The sequence below is a fragment of the Lissotriton helveticus genome, chromosome 2_1 (genome assembly GCF_964261635.1).
Source record: "Lissotriton helveticus chromosome 2_1, aLisHel1.1, whole genome shotgun sequence".
Taxonomy (NCBI): domain Eukaryota; kingdom Metazoa; phylum Chordata; class Amphibia; order Caudata; family Salamandridae; genus Lissotriton; species Lissotriton helveticus.
The window spans coordinates 1788507646-1788532108 of record NC_136059.1 but is presented as its reverse complement, the minus strand read 5'-3'; the positions used below and the strand labels follow the sequence as shown (position 1 = coordinate 1788532108).

The 24463-nt window shown below is 48.3% G+C and overlaps 1 protein-coding gene across 1 annotated transcript in view; it reads right to left on the bottom strand.

The window, feature by feature from the left end:
* The window catches only part of LOC144818889 (thioredoxin-like), a 72413-nt gene extending 51336 nt beyond the window's left edge, over window positions 1-21077 (bottom strand). The window contains exon 1 of the mRNA XM_078676722.1: window positions 20920-21077. Coding sequence (XP_078532848.1) covers window positions 20920-20943 — 24 coding nt within the window. The 5' untranslated portion in view covers window positions 20944-21077. The remainder of the gene's footprint in view (window positions 1-20919) is intronic.
* Between the last annotated feature and the right edge of the window lie 3386 nt (window positions 21078-24463).

Here is a 24463-nt window from a genome sequence, read left to right as displayed (position 1 = left end):
TTGGAGTGGTGGTATCTGGAAGGAACTCCAAGTGCCAAATGTTTTAGGCACAAACAGATTAGAGTAATTCGAGTAGCATTTGTTGCATTTCTCATTAGGAACGAAAAACACTTCATTTGAAGCATTTGCACTAATGTTTACATAGTTAAATGAGGAACAAGTTTGGCAGAGAGGGGTATTTGCTTCTGGATGAATGCGGTTTTCGAAATTTCCATGTTTATACATGGTGTGAGCTTTTAGTTTGGACTTTGCTCTCTATTTGGTATTTCTTTTTGGCAGACTCAAATTATCTGATTTTTAGCATTTCCTTGTTGAACTAAGATTTGCAGGGTGTGGATTTGTACTTTGTTAGCTGTGTGGGAGCAATCGCCTTAGAAAAATAATCAATGGTCTTAGAATACTGTCCACATATCGATTCAATACAAATATGAACGTTTTCTTGTTCAGACTCTGCTCAAGAATGTCTTTGAAGAACACTTTTATGAATTGTAATTCCCAAACTAAATTTTGCTTTTTGTGTGTTTGTTTTAGAAAGGAATATATACCCACAAAAGGATGCGTGAAACCAGTCTACTTCTGCAAAAGGGAAATGTGTGCTCTTTTTTTAATTGAAATAAAATTCAGAAATAAAACGTTATGTTCGTTATGAGTCTAGATCATTGGTACTTGCAAACATCCATGAGCGCGAAAAGTACTGTCTGAGGCATGCCAGAGGGCCGCACTGATGCCAGCAGGGCAAGGATCAGTGTGGTGAAATGTGGGTGTAGGGGAACTTGAAACAGATGCATGGTGTCCCTTCACGCTACCTCGGTCTGCCATCAATGCTCTAATAGCATGCACCAAGAAATAGTTAAAGCAACTTCCCCTTCCCTGTGCTGGCTCCACCTCCTGTGGGGCTGCTGATGTCTCTGCCCTGCACAGTGAAAGGAAGAGGAGGTTCATGTAAACAAAGTGCTCAGGAACTGGTTTGGACTAGGCAGAGGCCTCTCTGCCTTCATAGAACAAAGGATTTTGGGGTATAAATATTGGGACACTGATCCCAAGAAATTAGATCACTTCTGGAGCAAGAAACCTTTCTGCCAAGGAGAAGAACCAAGGAAGCTGCAGGAGTTTGGACTGCCCCTCTACCAGTGTGCCGTTTGCTGGGTTGGCCTGCAGGGTTTACTTCATTGCCAAGGGTAAGGAGAAGGAACTTTGTAAAGGACTCATCTACAGAATATTCTCCAAGGGCTTGAACTGTGCTTGCGTCCTGCTGAAGTCTTGAGACAAAAGACTTCACCTCCAGCTTCTTCCTGTATTTCCTCGCTGGGAATTCTGACTCCAGTCACTTGTGTGCCGCTGGAAGCGTGACGCATCGAGAAGTGTGTCGCCGCCGCAGCTGAAATCATCGCAACGCCAAAGAAGCGAGCCTTCGCCGCATCTCCCTGGAAGCGTGGGTTCATCGAAGCGGTCTGCTGTCGCATCACCGGAGAAGCGCGACGCCATCCTGAGAGTCGCCATCGCATCACCGGAGAAGCATGTCACAGGGCCTGACGCCGGCTCCAAAGTACAGAGTCGTCTCAAGGCTGCCAGGGCGTCATCGCATTGCCGCATCATCTTCTTTCAACGCAACCGGATCGTATCGCCATCTTGCGCACCGCAACAGGCCCGCAGGCCGAGAATCTACGCATCACCTCTGGACCGGTAATGCTCACGACGAGTCCCCTACTCTGCACAAGCATTGAAGGATGGAACCGTTCCCCCGGATCACGGAACCGACGCATCTCCCCTTTTGCGAGCCTTTTGTTCACTTTGCGTTACGCATCCAGGTACTTTGTTGAGAACTTTGTTGCATTTACAAACAACTTGAACTAAGACTTTAATCCTCTTTTTTTTTTTTTTAAATATATTTTTATTGCAGAATCAGGAATAAAAACATCCAACAAACCAACCCATACACCAACGGCACCCATCATACAGTGCAATAATAATACAATACACAGCCGATTGGCCCACATCCCGGAGGCTGGGCGGCGCTTCAACGAGTCAGTTCACTGGAGGTACCTCGGTGCACGCCCTATTCGGGACACAGGGCAAGTGTAACACTTCGTTTCTGCTTTTATCCCAGAACAACCCCCCCCCCTCAACTGCTGCTAATGCGGGTTCCACCATCCCCCGCCTGCTCGGATGACAAATATCAGGAAGCTTTGACAAGCAAGTAGCCACACGGAATCCCTGGACATTACTGATCAGTGTCCTCGCCTTCGGTTATGTAGTCCCTTAATGCCTGCACCACCAGCTCCCAGGACCGTGCCAGTTCCAAGCTCTTCTCATTGCCAGTTCTAGTTGCCTGGCACATTCGTAACACACTCTCACAGCTCGACCACTTCACCAATTCATTCCTCCACCTCCGTACAGACGGCCCCTCTTTAGACTTCCAGTGCCAAGTGATTTCACGCTGTGCCAGTATCAGTCCCAACCCAATGAATTTGCTCGTAACCTTGGTCTTTTTGGTATGCGGGAACCAAAGAAGCAGGCATGCGGCCATGTCAAAGTCTACCTCCCGATCCGTAACAGCATTCAAGAGGTCCCCCACCTCAGACCAGTAGTCCCAATGACGGGCAACCCCACAGCATGTGATCAAGATCCACCTCAGGTTCTAGACATCGCGGGCACATGGCATCAAGCACCTGGAAGTGTGGCCGTAACCTCTCCGGGGTGAAATATGCCCTATGGAGCACAAAATAATGCACCTGTTGGAATCTCGCATTCCTCGTCCCTTTCCAGGTCCTGTGTAGGACCTGACCCCATACAGAGTCCGGGATCTGTCTACCGACGCTGGTCTCCCAACGCGACTTCAGCTCAACCAACGGGGCCAGACCATCATTTAACATCCTATTGTGGAGGCAGGTCACCGCCTTCACGGTGCCCGCTGCCATCACTACATATTGGCACACCGTCGTCACCTCCGGCTCAGCCAATCCACCCCCCCAATGCCTCTGCAGGGCCACGACAACCGCCGCATGCAACAGGAAGGTACCACTCGGTAGGCCGAATTGCTCTTGTAAGGTTTGGAACGGGGCCAGCGTCCCGTCCACATAAAGGTCTCCTACCATCTGCAAACCCAGATCCTCCCATTCTAACAATTGGGACCAATCACCTCCATGCGGTAAGGCAGTGAGCATTCCCAGCGGAATCTCCGGTGCGTATGGCCGGCGCTTCCCAGCCCTCTTCAGGTGCCTGTTCCAACACAATCTGAGCGTCCATTCCTCCATCGTGAGGTCCCTACTGGCCAGTCTGTTGCATCACGATAGACGACAAGACATGCCTCTGAATGCCGACCCCCCGGCCATCTTCAGGCCCCCTGAACTCTCTGGCCACGTTCTGCGTCAGGACCTGGAGCTGCGCTGCCAGATAGTATAACTCATAGTCGGGGACGGCCATCCCTCCCTCACACTTGGGTCTCATCAGGGTGGTCAATGCCACCCGCCTGCGGCCGTGGCCCCAGAGAAAGCCAGTCACCAACATCTTCAGCTCCCGAAAGATACCCTGCGGGATCCACACCGGCAGCATTCTAAAATAGTAGAGGAGCCTCGGGAGTGCCACCATTTTCAACAGCGCCACACGGCCCAGTACAGACAGCGGGAGAGAGGCCCAGAAGTCCATACTGCCTTTCAGCGCCCTAATACAGCGCCCCACATTCCCCTCAAGGAGGTCCGCCGCGTCATGGTAGATGCGCACTCCTAAGTAAACAAAACAAGAGGGTTCCCACATTACCGGCCTCGTGAGCTGCGGGCAGAGCGTGGTCTTCCGCAGCGGAAACACATGTCTTAGTCCAGTTCACCCTGAGGCCTGAGAGCCTCCCGAACCTGCCCAACATGTCCACCGCGCCTTCAAGAGCCCTTCCAGAGTCCGCCAGGTACAGTAACAAGTCGTCGGCATACAACGAAATATAATGCGAGTCAAGTCCCTGCGCAATCCCGTCGAAAACCACTCCCGTTCTCGCCTGCGCCGCCAGTGGTTCCACCGCTAGAGCAAAGAGCAGAGGAGATAGCGAGCAGCCTTGCCTCGGGCCCCTGCAGACCGGATAAACCGAAGAGACCAAGGTCCCCAGTCGCACCCGCGCCTTAGCCGAGGAATAGAGCACTTTCGTCCAGCCCCGGAACCCCTCCCCAACCCCGGAACCCCTCCCCAACCCCGAACTTCAACAGCACGCCATCTAAAAAATCCCATTCCAAGCTATCAAACGCCTTTTCAATATCAACCGTCAACACTACCGGGCCTGGATCCGCCATGGCAGCACTATCAATGACCCCAATCAGCCGACGGACATTCATCGAAGTGCTCCTAGAGGGGATGAATCCCGCTTGATCCCTATGCACCAAAGAGGTCATCAGTGGTAGGAGCCGGGTGGCTAGGATGCGGCTCAAAATCTTATAATCTACAGTCAGCCTGAAGAAACATCTAAAGCATCCCTGCCCGGCTTCAGCAGGGGCACAACCAGCGCCTCCGTCATAGAGTCAGGCAACCGCCCCAATTGTTTCGCCTCCGCATATACAACCTGCAGTCTGGGTGCCAGCACTTCCATAAATTTGACGTAGAACTCGATCGGCAACCCATCCACCCCAGGGGTTTTGTTCCGCGCCATATGACAAATCACCCCTCTGATTTCCGCTAGGGTGACAGGGCCCCCCAGATCCCGGGCATCCTCCTCATCCAGTACCGGCAAAGGGATCTGATCTAAATAATCGCCAATGTCCGCGGCGTCCACTTCGAGGTGGCTGGTGTACAGACCCGCGTAGTAGGACTGAAAGCGCCCCAGGACCGCTGACTGCGAATAAACCACTTCCCCATCCTCCTGTCGCACACTCATAACCGGACAACCTCTAGGGTTCGGATCAGCCAACTTTGCAAGGAGCGTGCCCACTTTATCTCGCTCCTCATGCACTTTCACCGCATACAACTTATAGTCATAGCACCGCAGTCTCTCCGTTTCAGTTGCCACCGCCTCTTTAGCACGCAACAAGCTGTCTTGCAGCTCCGATTGCTCGGGTCGCAGCCGTTCCACCCCTCTCAGCACTTCCTCCGCCTTCGCGAGGTCATTCAGCACTGTTCCTCTCACAGTCAGAAACCGCCCCATACACACCCCCCTCACCACCACTTTCATCGCATCCCATTCATTCGCTCTAGTCGCTGTCGACCCAGCATTGACCGTGAAGTATTCGTCTATACCCTGTCGGACTGTGTCACAGACCGCCGGATCCTCCAGCGTCTCCGGACGAAGTCTCCACGTAGGGACCGCCGATCTCCCCAGCTGCCATTGCACAGAAATCAGCAGTGGGTTATGGTCCGAAATGGTTCTAGACAAATATTCAGAGTGAACCACCACCTGCGCTAGAGATTCGCAACACAGCACCGAATCCAGTCTAACATGCAGATCATGCAGTGCTGAGAAGTAGGAATAATCTCGAGTTTCGGGGTGCTGCGCCCTCCATACATCCACCAAGCCCCACCTCTCCTGCCAGTCCCGCCTGTGGGTCGCAAGTCTGCGCACTGGGGAGTCTACCAAAGGCGGGTGTGACCTGTCCAGCAGCACATCTGAAATGGAGTTAAAATCCCCCGCCAGCAATACAGGGCCCGCCAAATAATACGCTAGTGAGCGCGACAAACCCTCAAAGAAGTGTGCTTGATCAGCGTTGGGGGCATAGATGTTACACAGCACCACTTCCCTACCACACAGCCGTCCTTCCACCACCACCACATAGCGACCCTCCGGATCTATCCTCTGACTCGTGACTTGGAATGGCGTGCCCGCTCTGATCCATATTAATACCCCTCTGGCAAACGCTGAGTAAGTCGTGCCAAACACCTGACCCCGCCACCTCCTCTGTAAAGCCCCACATTCCTGCTGTGTCAAGTGAGTCTCCTGAAGCATCGCTATCTGAACGCCCCGCCTCACCAAGTATGCATGTACCTTGTGGCGCTTAACCATAGTTCGAATACCCCGGACATTCCATGTGACACATTTCAAATTAGGTAACGTCCCCATAGAGTATCAATCCCAACAGTGGCTCACGCCAATAAATGTGACCCGCATCGCAGCAATTGTACAATCCCTCCAACACAAACCCCGTAACTCCCAACCCCCCCCTCCCCAGGACAGGGCCTAATAACCCAGCTTCCGCCCCGTTCCAAACCTCAAACACCCAACACATCACACTAATCTGTGGTCGACACCACAGAAGACCTTAAGGGTCTAATGAGGACAATGGAGCTCCGAACCAGGACGACAGAGCAGCCACCCCGCGCCCACAGCCCCATACTGCTAGTGCAGCCCCATACCTGGCAGTCCAATAGAAGTCAGGAGCGTCCAGACCTGACAGAAGTTCAGCGGCCATGAGCTTCAGCCATTAAAGATACCATCTGATGTTTGTGGGGTAACCTCCGGCCCCTGAGCTCCCCCCACCTCCGAGCCTTCATCACCGGACTTCACACCTTCACCCTCTGAAGCCGAACCTCTGGAGGCGTCATCCCGCTGCGAGCCCGTGATGGACGCCGTGGCCTCCAGCGCACTCTGTCTATCGGCCAGTATTTGCGCCTCTCGCTCGGCCCGTTGGCGCCTATTCCGGGAGCGGATGCGCTGCGACTTCCTGACCCTGACCGGCTGCTCGCGATCCCTGGCGGGCCTGTGTGCTCGATCCGTCCCTGCACGATACAGTTCCAGCCAGGACCATGCTTCATCGGGTGTTTGGAAAAAGTGAGCTCTGTCATCAACAATGATCCGCAGCTTGGCTGGAAAAAGCAAGGAGTATTGAATCCCTTCCTCTCTCAGCTCTTTCTTTACCGACAGAAAAGACGCCCTGCTCCGCTGCACCTCCTGCGTATAGTCCGGAAATATCGTCACCTTGCTGTTGTCCACTTGGAAGGGCCCATGATCTCTCGCCCTTTGGATCAGCAGATCCCGGTCCTTGTAGTGCAGCAGTCTGGCCACCATCGGTCGAGGCGGTCGGCCCTCCAGGGGAGGCCTCGCGGGCACCCTGTGCGCTCTCTCCAGGGAGAAGAAGGGGGAGAGGCCCTCCGGCGCCACCACCGTGCGGAACCAGTCCTCCAAGTAGGCCACCGCATCATCCTTCTCAATTTTCTCTGGAAGCCCCACCACCCTCACGTTGTTCCGGCGGTTGCGTCCTTCCGCGTCCTCTGCTCGACGCTCCAGAATCGCCATTCGGTGGATAACGTCATCAAGTTTGTGCTCCGCCGTGACCACCGCCGGTTTCAGCTCCTGGAGCAGTTCATTGGATTTCACACGGTCAGAGAGCTTGGCGTGGTCCGCTCTCAGCAAGCCAAGCCCGGACGCCACCTGCGCAATATCCTGGTGCAGCTCATCCTTGGTGGTAGTGATCGCGGCCAGAATGGCATCAAGACGGAGGTTCAGCCGCATCTCCTGCGGCGAGGGTTCCGTTAGGACATCGCCATCCGCGGCCCCGGTCGTTCCGTCACCTCGCTCATGAGGCGCAGCGAGGCCAGCCCCCTGCGCGGCCATCTTGACGACGGGAAACGTGCCACCCAAGCCTCTTTTAATGACGGTCGGCTGCTGCCGTCCTTCCGTCCTTCCCGCTCCCAGGGCCACCTGGCACAGTCCAATGGCAGATCACAAGGTGCGCAGCTCCCCGGTCTCCAGACGGCGCCAATGGTCCTTCCCCAGCGCTCCGTCGCCAACCACCAGCTCAAGAACGGACTCCACGCAGCCCCACCGATATCCTCAGTGCGTCGCCAAAGTGCAGGGGCCAGGGGTGTGAGCCTCCACGGAAGACCGATAGTCAGGGGTCGCCCCACCGGGCAATTTGAGGCCCCCGGCGGCACCAATCCGCGCTGCGTCAGCGCACTGCGGGGTCCACACACTGCCTCACCCCCACCTGCGGCCAACCGGGCGTCCACTCGCTCTGGGCAGCTGCCCCCTCAGCACACGGCCTCTGCGTCAATATCCCCAGGGAGGGGTCGGCCACAGTCGTCAGCAGCGCCGCCACCGGTGCAGCGCGAGTGAGGGCTTCACTCTCCTGCCGTCCGGGCGAGCAGGTGGGGGAGGGGCGCCGCTCGCGCCAAGGCAGCGCCGCCGTCCTTCTCCGGTGCTCCGGTCCCGCTTCCTGGGATCCCCCACCAGCGCACTGCTACTCAAAGGCCTCCAGGCGCCTCAGATCGCTCAGCACCCCACAGCGCGCCGCTCTCCGAGCGCTCGCTCACTTGGCGCCGCCATCTTGGCTTTGTCCTCCGGCCGCACCGATCAGGATGCCAGGTCCGTCCGCCTGCTGCGCCCAGGGTGCCGACGGGGGTCAGACGCTCCCCGTTAGTTCAGGGACCCCGCCGAAGCACAGTTCCAGCTGCCAGGTAGCGCGGGGCCAGCTATTCCAGGAGAAAGACGGGACTCGGCGCGGAGCAACTCGCTCACGCAGCCATCCCGGTCGGCGCCTAAACCACGCCCCAAGAGACTTTAATCCTCTTTTAAGTAATCTTAAGAGTAGTATTGTGGATTTTTGTCGTTTGTGGTCTTGTGTTTAATTCTATATAAAGAATATCTATTTTTATAAAACCTGTGTTGTGTCCATCTGTAGTGTTTTTACTGTGTATATTCACAAATGCTTAACACACTGCCTCTGAGATAAGCCGGTCTGCTCGTGCCAAGCTACCAAGGGGGTGAGCAGGGGTTATTAAGGAGTGTGATCCCCTTATCCTGACTTCGAAGTAAGGGTCCCTATTTGGACAAAGGTGAATACCATTGCCAACTAGAGAACCCCAGATCGAACACAGAGAATATGCACTTTAGCACTAGTTAGCACTGGTAAAGAGCACAGATTCCTACAGCCAACAAAAATGAAGTACGGAAAACAGGAGGTCAGAAGGTAGAAACTGAGGGGAAGACTTGCCATGGATGCCAAGCCTAACAGGTTTGATGAAAAAAAATGGAAACAGAATGAGGTTATTTACTTTATTTCACAAATACAATAAAAATAATTGTCCAACATTCTTCACGGGGTCAGAAAATCTAGTATTGGAAAATAACTTAAATAGAATTCTTCCGCACACTTCAAAAGGTAAAATCTTTAAAAATCACCTATGTCGCTTTGATGATTAAATAACAAATATCAATGATCAACAAAAAAACACAAGCCATTGATTATCTAATTGTAGCTATGAATGTGGAAAATACAGTAAATAGGTTAACAAAACACAAAAATACAGGAACCACATACTATGAAACAAATATTCATCAGCTGCAATACAGTTCACTGTTATATGAATGAATATACATGGGGCAAACACTTGATCGGTTAGAATTATACACAGCCCTTAATTTGTAGAGTTATGGCATGTGAAATGTACATTACAACTTTCTATGCACAAATAAACTTCATCCAGTAATAAAAAGGTAATCAACATTAAAGAGAATATTAGCAAACTTGAAGATATATGACGAACTCTAAAAGGCATTAAGGGAAGAAAGAGGGAATTTGGATGTACAGGAATGCAGGAAATAGTAAAATAAAACAAGGTATAGGGCATGAGAGACACATGTATGAAATAATTGTTACAATTATGTTTACATGGATCAATATATCCCATTTGAATTAATGTAGGATTTCTACTGAAAATAGAAGTCTATGGTCAAAAGAGTCCAAGTGCAGGCAATTGACCTAATAAAAACATACAACTCAGCTAAATATGAAACTGCTCAATTATTTATTATTGATTGCCGTTGTCTCACATCCACCTTTTCAGCTTCGTTACCCCATATTTCTTTCCTTTTTCTGGACCCTGTTTTTGATGTTTTTTCTTTAACTTCATGCACTTTACCCCTGCTAAACAAAAGTAATGTTCCTGTGCCCCCTCTTAATATGGTTAATTTGCCTTATCCCCGATTGACACTTAACTTGCGTACAATTCCCTAGTACGTTGTGTTATGGAATAGGAAATACACTCAGGACTTGGAAGTTAAATGCCACCTGTAGACGCAAAAGACAAATGATGGACGGAATCAGGAACATATCAAACATTCACCACCCTAGTCAAGAGATCTGTTAAATCCATCGTTCTTTTGGTCATCATGTCACCCCAGTTTATGCACAGATGTGGGTACCGGGTTCACGGTGCCACTGGATTCAAGCTAGCCTGGCTGATGAGGGGGTAATACCCCGAAACCGGTCCCAGGATTTTTGTTTCTGGTCCAGGGAGGACCCAACTTGGCAGTTCTGGCTGGAGTGCTCCCATCAGGAGTGGGTCAAGACTGATTTGCATATGGCTGGGTCTAAACTGGGGTGGCATGGTGAGCTAAAGAACAATGGATTTAACCCCATCTTTTGAATGGGGGTGTTTGTTTAATTTGTTCTGCATTCTGTCCATTTGTGTGTCTTTAGCCTGTAGACTTAAGCACCTGCAGTGCCATCCACAGGGTTGCCATGTAAAACATGACTTCAGGCTCACCATGTGTAGCCTGACTGCAGCACCCTAAAAATAAACCTGTGAAAATAACTCTTTGAGAGTAAGGAATTCCTGCTTTTAAATAGTAAGAAGTCAACCCTAAGCAAACCTTTCCGCCAACAAGGTAGGATGGATGACATTTGAAAGTACAAGTATGAAATCAAAGTTGGTATGTCCCTCCAGTGACTAGCCCCCTAAAGCCATTTTCACTGACAGGGCTGTAGATGAATCCTAGAAAGTGTCAAATCTTTAATAGGTAAAGGCTAGAATAATTATTCAAAGACTATCTTGCACGTTTATTAAAAGGTCGAATTCATTAGTGAAGTTGTTTTTTCATACATACTTAGAAAAGTAACTTTAGAAAGTTAAATGTTTCCTACCTGCCCTGGATGCTAATGTCTATTAGCTCCCCAGTATCTTGACCTTAATGACTTGTGAAAGTGCTCCCAGAGCAAGAATAATTGCATGTGTATGGTGAAGTCTTTTCCCCTTGGAGGAAGACTCGTTAGGGTGGACACAGGAACTTAACTTGTGTAGGGGGCTTGCCCTTTCACAGTAAATGTAAGGCGAGACCTTGAGACGGCAACCTTCTGTCCGCTGAGCCAGGCTGTCACCAAACCCAGTGGGAGGAGAGATGACCCCAGAACCAGTTTGGAGTGACCACAAGGGAGGTGGTGGCTCATTTCTGAAGCCACACCGCTGGGTGGGAACTGCAAACACAACAATGATGGACAGAATGTGGATCAATGTCACACATTCACCCCAGTCCAAAGATCTGGGCCCAAATCCATAGTTTTTCCACTCCACACCACCCTGGGTTAGACAATGGCGATATGCAAATCAGCGCTGACCCTGTGCCCCATGGGAACAGTCCAGTCCGAACTACAAAAGCCATGTCCTTCCCAGAACGGAAACAAGCATCCGAGGACCGGCCCGGTTTCGAGGTAACACCTCTCTTCAGCCCGGCTAGCTTGATTCCAGTGGTGTGGAGTGCCTGGGACTCACGTCTGAGCATCCCCAGTACACTTAGAGCGGTAACTGCAAACACAACAATGATGTGTGACATTGATCCACATTCTGTCCATCACTGTTGTGTTTGCAAGTACCGCTCTAAGTGTACTGGGGATGCTCAGACGTGAGTCCCAGGCACTCCACACCACTGGAATCAAGCTAGCCGGGCTGATGAGGTGTTACCTCGAAAGCGGGCCGGTCCTCGGATGCTTGTTTCCATTCTGGGAAGGACATGGCTTTTGTAGTTCGGACTGGACTGTTCCCATGGGGCACAGGGTCAGCGCTGATTTGCATATCGCCATTGTCTAACCCAGGGTGGTGTGGAGTGGAAAAACGATGGATTTGGGCCCAGATCTTTGGACTGGGGTGAATGTGTGACATTGATCCACATTCTGTCCATCACTTTTGTGTTTGCAAGTACCGCTCTAAGTGTACTGGGGATGCTCAGACGTGAGTCCCAGGCACTCCACACCACTGGAATAAAGCTAGCCGGGCTGATGAGGTGTTACCTCGAAACCAGGCCGGTCCTCGGATGCTTGTTTCCGTTCTGGGAAGGACATGGCTTTTGTAGTTCGGACTGGACTGTTCCCATGGGGCACAGGGTCAGTGCTGATTTGCATATCGCCATTGTCTAACCCAGGGTGGTGTGGAGTGGAAAAACGATGGATTTGGGCCCAGATCTTTGGACTGGGGTCAATGTGTGACATTGATCCACATTCTGTCCAGCACTGTTGTGTTTGCAAACACCGCTGGGTGGGAACACAGGCTGTGCAAAAGGGGGGAAGATTTTCTCCATCTTGGATTTCAGGAGTGAGGGATACTGGGATTGTTTGCAGTAGGGCAAACAGGAACTGTTGAAAACACGGGTAGTGTTGTCCATGGGAATTTTTTCCCCATTGGTTAGGGAGTATCAAGGAGTCTCCTTGCCCACTGGCTAATACCAGCCATCATTGTTGCACTCCAAGGAGCCCTCCTCAGAACACTTTCTGAATGTGCAAACGATCAGAACAGGACTGGACCATGCTTGACACAACCCGAGTGGAGCACTGAAGGACTGGACCTGCCTCCCTCTTGCACCCAGGACAAGAGTGGGCTCCAATGGTCAGTTGTGTGGCAACTAGCTGCAAGAAGCCTTTAAGTATTCCATTGCCCAGTACCTTCTATATGTGGACTTAACTTTGCTGGTGGCAGTTGCATGAGTGAGTTCTGGTCCTTAACCGCTATCCCTGAGGTTCTTGAAGCCTTAGAAGAAACTCTGAGGAGCTGCTCTACAAACCACAAAAGTTGAGACTTCAGGAACCATCAGGAGAATCTTGTGACAAGTGTGTCAGATTTCGATGCACCATCCTGGGATGCATCTTCAGGCTTGGCCTGCTGGAGGAATTTGAGCTGCTTAAAAAATAAAAAAAGTCAAAAAGTCAGAAGGTATCTCTTTCATGGGTGAACCCGCTTGGTGTATCTGACCTGTGCGCTATCACGTTCAGCCTGAAATTGTGACTAGGTCCTATTTTACAACTTCCTTAGACAATAGGCACTTTGAGCTTTTATGGCGCTATCTTTACTTAAAGCATTAGAAATTCATATCTTGGGTTTCTCCTTATTGGATTCTCGTAGTTCTGGTGTAATTTTGATTAACACATTTAATTCTATTGTTCTAATCTGATTTTTTTTTGTTTTGTATTTTGACTTTTTTTTTTTATTACTGCACGAATACTTTACACATTGCTCTAAGTAAATCCTATTTGCTGTGGTCCATAGCTACCAGGAGGTTGAACTCTGTTTATGTTGATGCCTTTGGGTTACACCCTGAGAAGTTAGTGTCACTGGCCAGTAGCATCTGTGCACTTTTATAAATCTGTCTTCATCATCATCATTACTCCTAGGAGTGGGTGACTGCCCACTCCAAATAAAAATACACGTTCTTCTAACAGTCAATACCAATAAGCATATAACAAACAATATACATAGAGTGTCCTTTAGCATAGAATATGGATTACACTTCTTGTACGCTGCTTGCCCTGTGGGGGTCTCACCCGCTATCAGTCCGGGAGGACTGCAACGTTCTCGCTGCCACTCCTGACTAGAACCATCACCCGAGGCACGGACTACGCCTCCCAGCATCCCTGGTTGGCGCACACTGCTGGCGTCATACCCAAGCACCAGGAGGTGCCTAAAAACACTTCGGCATCCCGCAGCGTGGGACGCGTGTGGGCGAAGCAGGGCCAAGGGTGGGCCCGTCCGCGCACGTCGAAGCCAGGAGGAGGCAGGGCACGGCCACCCCCCTTTCTTCGGTTGCCCAGAGTTGCCAAGGACTTGGTCAGTGGTTTTTCTTTATTTTCTTCTTTTTTTTTTGGACTTCTTATAATAATGGTTGACCTTTTGTATTGAATTGATAGCAACCTGTTATGAGTAAGGGCAACCGCAAGGGGGCAGGGGGTCCTGGGGGCGTGGGAACACGCAACACATTTCTCCTGCGGGCGGAGTCTGTTCTCATTCACGAAATTGAGCTCACCCAAAGGAGACTTTCTTTAGAACCTCGCCGAGTTTCTACTGAAGTCCCCCAGTTGGCCCCCAATTCCAGATCCAATTATTGACTGTACATAGCAAGTAGCTTCCATGGCCCCAACACCATTAGTGAATGATTCACCGTCCTTAGTTAACGTTCCTAGCATTCCCATCCCCACCCCTTCCCCTCTCGGACAGATTTGTACACATCAGCAACGTTCAGTCCAGGCTAACCTAATAAAGAAAAGGAAAGTGGGTGCCTTGCCTCCAGCCCCACATCAGGCTAATAAAATGGCAAAAACTAGAGGGGCGTCCAGTGGTAACAAAAGTAGCTCCCATGTGGGAATAGACACAAGCATCTCTAGCTCAACGGGCAATTGTCCATCCGTGTCAGGCAGCTAGTGATCTTGAAGATCGTATGCTTGCCAAACTAGAGGAAACATTTGCAGCAATGCTTGAGCCTGTACTAACTAAGTTGACAGATATCGACTCAAGACTAAATAAAATTGAACACCTTATTCTCCCAAAATGTAATATATGTAATGAGACTTCTAGTGGCCCTAACGAACTTGGGTCGGTAATAGTGCATGCAACACAGACGACTCTTTCTGACGTTGTAGCTAGTACAAACACTATAGCGCATGCCGCTCCAGTAAATTCCTCCATTTTGCAAGCAAACAGCAAAGGCGGGCCCCTCGAGGGAGTCAACTGGGGGTAAAGATTTCGTTAACTTACCAACTGAAGCCACGCCATACACTATTATACTTACTAATGTGCCACCCCTACAACCTGGTTCTGAGAAACATTGGCCAGCACTCAGAAATAAGGCCCTCCACTTACTAAACACCCGAACAGGGCTGGGTAGCCACCTATTTCAGGAATTTAAAATGATCCACAGAACTCCATGGATTGGGAAATCTCCAAAATCTAGCAGAGGAGACTGTGTGGTGTTGAACTTTGGGTCTCCCCTAATTGTGAAAACGATCCTAGATAAGGCATGTGCAAGATATTTGAGCAGGGATTGTATTTGTATCTTGCCACTGGAGTTTTTCTATCGAAACATGTACCCAAACACTCGGTAGGGGCGATTACAGGGACATGCCTCACACACAGAGTCTCTATGACTAACGTATCTGTTCACAATAGATTTGGAGTTCCTATCAAGTTTGGTGGAAATAGACTGACTGAGTTGTCTTTATGCTCCACAAAGATCTTTTCACTAATGGCAGACTTGGGAGAGGGTGAACCAGTCAGTATCAGGCCCAACCCCAAGCAATGTCTCACCCCGCACACCTCCAATGGGTTAACACTGGGTACAAACCTAGGCTCCTTTGGAACCATTAGGGTATCCAAAGGGGGCTTGGACCCTTTAGAGAACCATCTTGGAAACAAGACTAATTCCCATGTGCTTAAGTGTGGCCTCTGCCCCCAGTTAAGTAATAGTGACCTAAATAGTGACACCACTGGTCCAAAACTGGCCTCCTGGAACATTGCTGGGCTTGTAAGCTAAACAGCTTCCACTGCATGGTCTTCATTCATTGAAGAGCAAGATATTGTCTTTTTTCAGGAGACATGGGCCGTGGATCAGGTATTTCGCCCAGGATATTTAAATTTCTCCAAAGCTGCCAAACAGGGTCAGCGGGGCAGACCAAAAGGGGGTTTGACAACTTGGGTTAGGCAGTGTCATCAATACAAGTCCGAGGAGATCCATATCGACTGCAGGGACATTCTTATCATTCGGTCATATCAGGGAAGTCTTCCAGAAATGCTACTTATCAATGTTTATTCCAGTGGCTTGCAAGGAGGCAAGGCCTCCAACACGGTTGCACTTTTAGACACCTTTTTAATTAACCAGAGAAGCCAGAATATTATATTAATAGCCGGCGACTTTAATTGCACTATCGAACCCCTAGACATACAGGATATGTTCAGTAGTGTAGAAGAGGATGAACAGTGGTTTATTCCTTCGCTGGATCTTCCCGTAATAAAAAAGTGGTCCAGTGCAGCACTTCAATTAAAAGTATTTTGCCTCGAACATGGGGTGAGAGCAGCCAATGGGCGTACCAGATCAGACACAAATGGGATGCCACTTATATCAGTGGGCAACGTGCTAGTAGTATAGACTTTATGCTCAGCAAGTAGCTATGGTCTAGCCTACTGGACATGGTGGTCTGTGACCGACCAGAAAGTGACCACATCCCCCTGCTACTCTCCCTAAGATACCTGAACTTTAACTATGGAGAAGAGTCGGCAGTGCGCTTAGACTTTGTAGAGGCCCAATTGACTAATGATACACGACACTTTAAATGGGCTAAAGTGGTCAGCAAAGTAGAGCAAGTGAACCAAATGAGTGGGTTGGTAGCCAACGCTATAGACACTTTACAGGCAGACGCTGCGCAGGAAGAAAACAGCTATAGAGCCGTTCAAGTCCACGAGCACCTTTTTACTGAACTTAAAAAAAATTCATTACAAACAAAAAAACAATCAAACCCGCATGCCATAAGGCAGCTGTTTGGTACAACTCATCGTGTCGCACTGCATATAGAACCCTTGCAGAAGCGATTAGGGCAAAAGATAGGGAATTAATCAGTAAAAACAGGATTGCGTATAAGGCAGCACAATTCCAGGTCAAAAGGGATTGGGACGAAGAACATTGGGTTGCTCTTCTGGATGCTTGTTCTAGGAGATAAAAAAAAGGGGTGGTGATGGACTGAGCACCTGACCTAATCTAACACCCACACCCAGTCAACAGATCTGGGTTAAATCCATCACCGTTCTTTAGACCACTCTACCACCCAGTTCAGACATGGCCATATGCAAATCAGTCTGACCCTGTACCTCATGGGAACAGTCCAACCCGAACTGCCAAGCCATGCCTTCCCTGGACCGGAAACAAGCTTCCTAGGACCGGTTTCTGGCATTCCAGCCATCTTCAGCCAGGCTTGCTTGAATCCAGTGGCAAAGTGAGCAAGGGACTCACGTCTGAGCATACCCTGCCAACTTATGGCAAACAAAGCAGTACTAAAGGGGGTGGTGATGGACAGAGCACCTGAACCAATCAAACACACCCAGTCAACAGATCTGGGTTAAATCCATCACCTTTCACCGTGCCAGAAACCGGTCCTACGTAGCTTGTTTCCGGTCCAAGGAAGGCATGGCTTGTCAGTTCGGGCTGGACTGTTCCCATGAGGCACAGGGTCAGACTGATTTGCATATGGCCATGTCTGAACTGGGGTGGCAGAGTGGGCTAAAGAACAGTGACGGATGAAACCCAGATCTGTTGACTGGGTGTGAGTGTTTGATTGGTTCAGATAGTTCAGATGCTCCGTCCATCATCACCCCCCTTTTGTACCACTTTGTTTGCCATAAGTTGGCAGGGTATGCTCAGACGTGAGTCCCTTGCTCACTTTGCCACTGGATTCAAGCAAGCCGGGCTGAAGACGGCTGAAATGCCAGAAACCGGTGCTCGGAAGCTTGTTTCCGGTCCAGGCAGTTCGGGCTGGACTGTTCCCATGAGGCACAGGGTCAGACTGATTTGCATATGGCCATGTCTGAACTTGGGTGGCAGAGTGGGCAAAGAACGGTGATGGATTAAACCCAGATCTGTTGACTGGGTGTGAGTGTTTGATTGGTTCAGATGCTTGGTTCAGATGCTTCGTCCATCACCACCCACTTTTGTTCCACAAGTACATCAACAGAAGTAAAATCTGTGTATGTACTCTTACTCAGAAGCCAGGCGAACAATGTGACACAAAGCGCCTCAAACACTATAAGAACATTACAATAGACAGTCCCCTAGCAAGACTCCCCTCGCTGAAAGGGTACAGGCCTCACTCCCCTAGTGCTATCACAACTATTAAATGTCAATGGGCTAGACATGAGACTTACGAAGCACCTAATCAACAAACTCCAGAGAATCCAGAATGCTACCGCCAGATGAGCGCTAAACTTGAATAGACTGGATCACATCACCAGTACCATACATAGTCTACCTGTTCCTAGAAGAACCTCTTTCAGAGCTCCTAATATCACCCACATGTCTAGCCATAGGATTTATTTGTTTTTTTTACAATCCAGATCCAAACTCTACTCAACGGATGACCCTTAGCTGAAGATTGCAGCTCTTCCTACCTTTCCCAATACTATCCTGCAAACTATGCGGCACCTTTCGGAAGTAAATAGGGACAATCAGTAATCACCTAGAATTCAGAAAAACAATACAGACTTACCCATTTGTCAAAATATGACTTAACCCATTGAAGACTACATAGGATCTTTAGTTCGGTAAGCGATTGGTTAATGCTCCATATGAGACATCCAAAGTATCAGCCATACAGAAAATGAAGATGACACTGCAAACATAACAAGCATTGGCAAAGCCAACAGGTCTCGCCTATACAAGTGCTATTGGCTTTGGCAATGTGTTCCCCCATGTTGTACACCAGTATGGCTGCTGTTCAGCGTGGCTAAATGTTAGATGCATGGAGTGTCCTATAGTGGAATGGGGGCAGTAGAGTGTCATAGACTGGATTTTTGGGAGTAGCGTATCAGAGTGGAGCAGGGGGGGGGGTAGAATGTTGTAGAGTTGAGGGGAGGGGAGTATGGTTCGGTGGTTTAATGGCAGAGAGTGTTGTATAGTGCAGTGGCGTAGTGTGGAATAGGGTAGAGTGCATTGCGGTAGTGGGTTGGATTGGGTAGAGTGGGTTGGATTGAGCGGAATGGGGTATATTGAAATGGGGAGATGTGGATTGGAGTAGGGTGGTTTGGAGTAGGGTGCATTAGGGTGGAGTGGGGGAGGTGACTTGGACTGGACTGGAAGGGGTGGATTGGAATGGGGCAGATTGCTTTGGATTGGAGCAGGGCAGCTTGGAGTGGAGCAAATTTGAGTGGGATGGATTGGAGCGGGGCAGATTATTTTGGATTGCTTGGATTGAGTGGGGCAGACTGGAGTGGAGCAGATTGTTTTGAAGTGAAGTAGATTGTTTTAGATCAGAGTGGGATGAATTGGAGAGGTGTGGGTTGGGAGGATTGGAGTGTGGTGGATTGAATTGGGGTGAGTGGTTTGGATGGGATGAAGTGGGGTCGATAGTGGTGTACTGTAAAATTATGTATTAAAGCACAATTTCAGATTTTACACATAAGAAAGACAACGTTGCTGTAGAATAAAATGATCCTTATTTGAGAACAGCGCCCACAGGCAAAAACAAAAGAAAACATGGAGTGCAAAGTGAGAAAAGAAGACTTGGCAAAATAAAAGCAAGTTAATTATAGAAAATAAATCTTTGCAATTTAGTTATTTTTGGTGGGCATCTTTTCACCAGTCACACACACTGTCTGTTTGCAGGTCACTAAAAGGTATAAAGAACAAAATAATACCTCAATCACGCCAGGAGTCACGGACGGGCATTGATTAAGTTGAATCAATCAGTGCTTAGTCCCTGCTCCACTGAGTTGAATGGAAATGTTGTTAGGCCTACAGTGACAATTACGAGGCTGTAAAAAAAAAAAAAAAAAGAGTGCCATGCAAGTAAACACATGAGTAAGCAATGGGCGGGCTGCAAGCCCTTTGTATACAAGAGTGTCTCACAAGTGAAACGCATGTGCTAGCGCATGCTCGGCCCTAAAAATGGCATACTTGCTGGGCAAGACAATAAATAACAGAGGATCCAGTTATTTTCCACAACCATTCATAGCCTTATACAGGGTACAAACCTGCGGACTGCAAAGATTCCATCAAGGAGTACCATTTCTCATAACAATTTTTACGAAAAGACGGTAAGTACTTGAATTTGTTGCTGCCCTGACGACTTACACAATCCTTAACCTCCAGGTCCAAACACTGCCTCCTAAACTCACCTACTGCACCCAATTTTACCTAACAGACCAAGATGGGAACCACCCCTCCCCTCCCCCCAATTCCAGTGTCCATCCATAGGGTGACCTGGAAGTCAATGAAAGCCAGAGCGGTCGTGGCCTTGCTGCAGTTACAAAGTGGTATATAAATGATGCATAGGAAGTCGCAATGTACCTATCGAAAAGTTATGGAAAGCTCTATATAAAACAATGATACTATCAAATAATGGGAAGGTAGAGGGAATTCCAGCGCGGGAACGGCTGAAAGTTCACCCAGAAACATACATCTGTGAGTATTCACAAACTCCATTATAATTCATTCCTACTCTAGAAATTGCTGGAAAGATACTCTTGGCAAGTTTAGGAATACATACTTTGAGATGCTGGGAACAGACACCCCAAAAACTGGTGAGGGTTTGGGGGAACGGAGTTCAAAGCAGGGAAATGTATTTTTATTGCGGAGAAAAAAAGTAGCAGATGTTCACATAAGTTGATGCACATGTTTATACTTGCTCTACTCTTGTGAAAATACAAATCACAAACTTCTGTTGAAGTACACCTGGAAGCCTGCTACTTCCGCATTTTTTTTCTTCAAGGCGTAACCTGAGTTTTGTTTGTGAATTGCTAAAAGTTGCCAATCTACATCCATGATAGGTTGTAACCCTCCACGTGTTCATCTACCCGTTTTCAGCTAGATGAAAGGGAAAAAACACACAAGTTCTCCGATAAGTTATTAAGTAACTTGCAACACCCCGATAAGCAATTAAGTAACTTGCAACACCTTAAAGCAGCAAATTGCACTGTCAGCATGATAAAGTATTCACGGCTGGCTGACTTGATACAGTTTTTGTTCCACATTGCTACCAAACAACGATGAAGTCACCTAAATTATTTTAATTAAGGCGAATGAGTAATCAGCGTAATTAATGTTCCTGGCACGACTTGCTGGGGGAATGGAGGCGCAGGGGAGAGAATCAGAGGAGGGCGACAGAAGGTTTGCTAAATTATCGGTATTTAATCCCTACACAGAAACAAGCCCTTTTGTTCCACCCTGTTACGTCGCCTCCCCACTAGACACAAGATATGGAGCAGAAGACATACCATACTCTTTATCATTTTCACCATGGCGGCGGTAGGAGAGCGGCGTTAGCGGAGAGAGGAAATTAGCTCTAAGAGGAGCCGGAGCAGGCAGTGTGCTGCAGCAGCTAATAGTAACGTGCCCAGCCCAGAGAGGGTTTTTATCCCCAGAGAGAGCGTGGTGTGCTGAGACTGGGCGGGAACTGGAGAGACGCCGCCTTCAGTCTCACAGACACACACACTCCCTGCTCCTGCTCTCGTAGTAGAGCAGCACAGTCTCCGTGGTGACGTGTCTGGTGGTTACGAATGAGTTGGCGGGGCTAAGGGTCTAATTTGAATAGTCTTTTTCTCCATCAGCCTGGCAGTAGCGAAATAAATGACCCTTTTAGGCTAGATGCAACAGCGCGCTAGCAGCAGGGACAGATGTCAAGCGAGCCAGGTTGTCTCCGAACCAGCCTTGACTTAAATACAAATGTCTGTTTCGTTACTGATGAGTTCAACGTCCCTTAGTTTGTGGCACCCACTCTGCTTTTACAAACAAACTTTGAAAACTGTCATCGCCCCAGCCCTATTGCCGCGTGCCCCTGACACCGGCCACACCCACCGTGCCCGTACTGTTGAATGGGCAAAGAGATCCGCACCTGGCGCAGCCTTGAGACCTGGCAGCGGGAGCGTGTAAAATGTCTGCCAGGCTAGGTTGCCTGAGGCGGCCAGTAGCGAGTCGACTTTGAGTGAGAAAAGTGCTGTGTAATGGTGAGCAGGATGTTTTTACACCCGCCCTTTCCTTGTTAAAGTCCTCGTTCTGGGTTCCGTTTCACTTCAGCCTAGTTACCAGGGAACACTTCCCAATACAGCAAATACGTTAAAGAAAGGTTCGGGTATGAGCAGGGCTTTAAGTGGGATGAAAAAACTAGGGGGTCTCTCAAAGGGTGTGGCCAATGTAATTAAGGGAGTATCTAAAACACGTTAAGCTAAAAATTGTGCTGCCCGACTTGTATTTTGCTGTTTCTGTCATTGCATCCAGATATATGATGGAACAAGTAACATCATATCAACAACAAGTCAGGACTATTGGCTTGGTCAATGGTTTTTAGTTGCATAAGATAAATAAGCAGCAACTATGGCTTGTATATAATATTGAAAACGCTTCCAATTAAAGCCCTGGTGACACCACAACAAAGCTACTGCTCCTGAGTTTCAAAAAGAGAAGGGAAATCCTTTAAAGAGAGTCATTTTCTCTCTGGATTTCCCCTCCAACGCTCCCCTGGCATGACGTCATACTGTAACTTCCCCACTAGTAAGAAGTGAGCAGTGTGAGCACGCCACATGATGTGCCTGCTGTCACTGCAGTGTGAAAAAAACGGACCGCCTGTGCCAGGGCATAAAACAGAGCCCGATAGAGACCAGTTTCAAGTGCTTCTTTAAAAACCTGCCGGTGCTCAGACCCGGCGAGACCCGGCCCACTTAAAGCCCTGGGTATGAGCCTGAAAGCTACATAATCCCTGTGATCAGTGGTCGAAGTGGGGGAAAAACATAGGGGAACTGTGGGTGGAGAATGCTGGGGATTTTTCAGTGGGCGGAGTGAAACGTGTGGCCAGAAAGAATAATACATCCCAATTTTTAGAATTTGCCATTTCACTGACCAGTTACAGCTTATTATGTTATTTAATTGATCCAATGGATATGCAAGTTAATTTAAGGTTTTTGGCATTAAAATACATTCACAAAGTGGGATGTGTTCCATTCATAGAATGTCCCAAATTCACTTAAAAGAGGAATCACAAGCATTTGTCTCCGAACCTTGAAGTTTCTGTCATCAGCACTTCTCCTTTTTTCCGCAAGAGCTGTTTAAAGATGAATAACAAAATATCCTAGTTTGCAAATGTTTTCCACATAATTATGGCTCTGCCATATTTGCCACATAATACATCATCTGACGCATAAAATGATGATTTTAACTTAAATTATTTGTAGCTCAAACGGATCGAAAGTTACAAATAATCTAACTTGTGTTGCTAAGAAGTAGACTGCCCTTTGCAAAGCTTGACAGGTCACCTTTCTCACTGCTGCATTTGTATGTTACACTGGTGCTAATGAGGCAAAATCTGGGGAGAGACTGTTAGTATGCGTAAACATTTCAAAATTATAAAGTGTCAGAATCAAAATTAATCTAGACAGCAGAGCAGTTCATATTCCTCACACCAATATGGCAGTTTGAAACTGCAATGTTCAAGAGATTGTCCTTCCAACAAGTAGAACCAGAGGCCCAATATGTGGCCACCACATTATCGGCAAGGATTTACAATAAAGCAAGAACAAAATAATTTGCCACATTGTTTCATAGACTGTTTACCACACCTGGTTAGGCAAAGTTCTACCCCATCTATAAATACAAGCATGGTTTGGCCACAGCATAACATGCCAATTTTTTATAGTCAACTGTACTCAGTGCCTCCACCACCTCCTGCACCACCACACCATCCACCACCTTTAGCCCCAATATGTGCAACAGAAAGACCTTATCAACAATCCCATAGCCACCAATTCTCAACAATTCCTCCATCAACTCATCAACTTTTGCACACACATCAACTACCATCATTGCCCCTCCATCAACCCCACTGCTTCCATCTACTTCAACTTCCTACTCATGTAACCCTTCATATTCATCCGTGCCACTATTATTCTCATCAATGCCTCCACTACTATCTCCACATCAGTCCCCACATTTTCAGAGTCCTCCATACTCAGCAATGCTTTTACCGCCTCCACCACCTTCTTCTGGTGATTTCACTTCATCTCCTCCATCTTAGTTTTAATAGAGACTTTCCTCAGAGAAGGCCAATGAGTTAAATGCCACTCCCAATGAAATTTGTTTGTATGATCTGCAGGTTTGTTGGCGGTCGATCTCAGAGCTGGGGAACCAGGTTCGAGTCTCGGCTGCGGCACACAACATCTTGTGTTTCTGGGCAAATCACTTAATCTCCTCGTGCCTACTAAAGATGAATGTGTCCTCATGTAACGCAACAGGTGCTCGTGTAAAGTGCTCTGATACCTGATTGCTTCAGGTCAAGTTCGCTCTATAAAAAACTCAGTGGAAAAAAAAAACCTTTGTTATTCTTTCCCTCCTATTCAATTCAATCATTTATAGGTCAAAATATAAATACATCATTTTTAAAGCGTGAACGCTATATTTCCAGAATATTTGCTATCAGTTATTCATTTTTGGGTATAGGCAGTGAAAGATATTAGAGATGACCTGTAAAAAATGTTTTTCAAAATATCCGTTTCCATCTGTTGGCCAGTGCCACTCTCATGTGTTGGATATGTAGCAGATCAGTGAGTGTACACTCATATATCCATGACCCTGCACCCTGTCTCTAAAACAAAAGTCCTCCTTATTTAGATATTGACAGAGGATTCAGGCCTTGGGCCCCCAATTATAAGATTGATTAGATACAGCTGTTCTGCTATTTAGATGTCAGAATCCATGTTCTTTCTAGAAGCTTGCAATGGAGTGGCCATACTTGTTACCTGATTGCAACATGCTTCGTTGCTGAGACAGGGC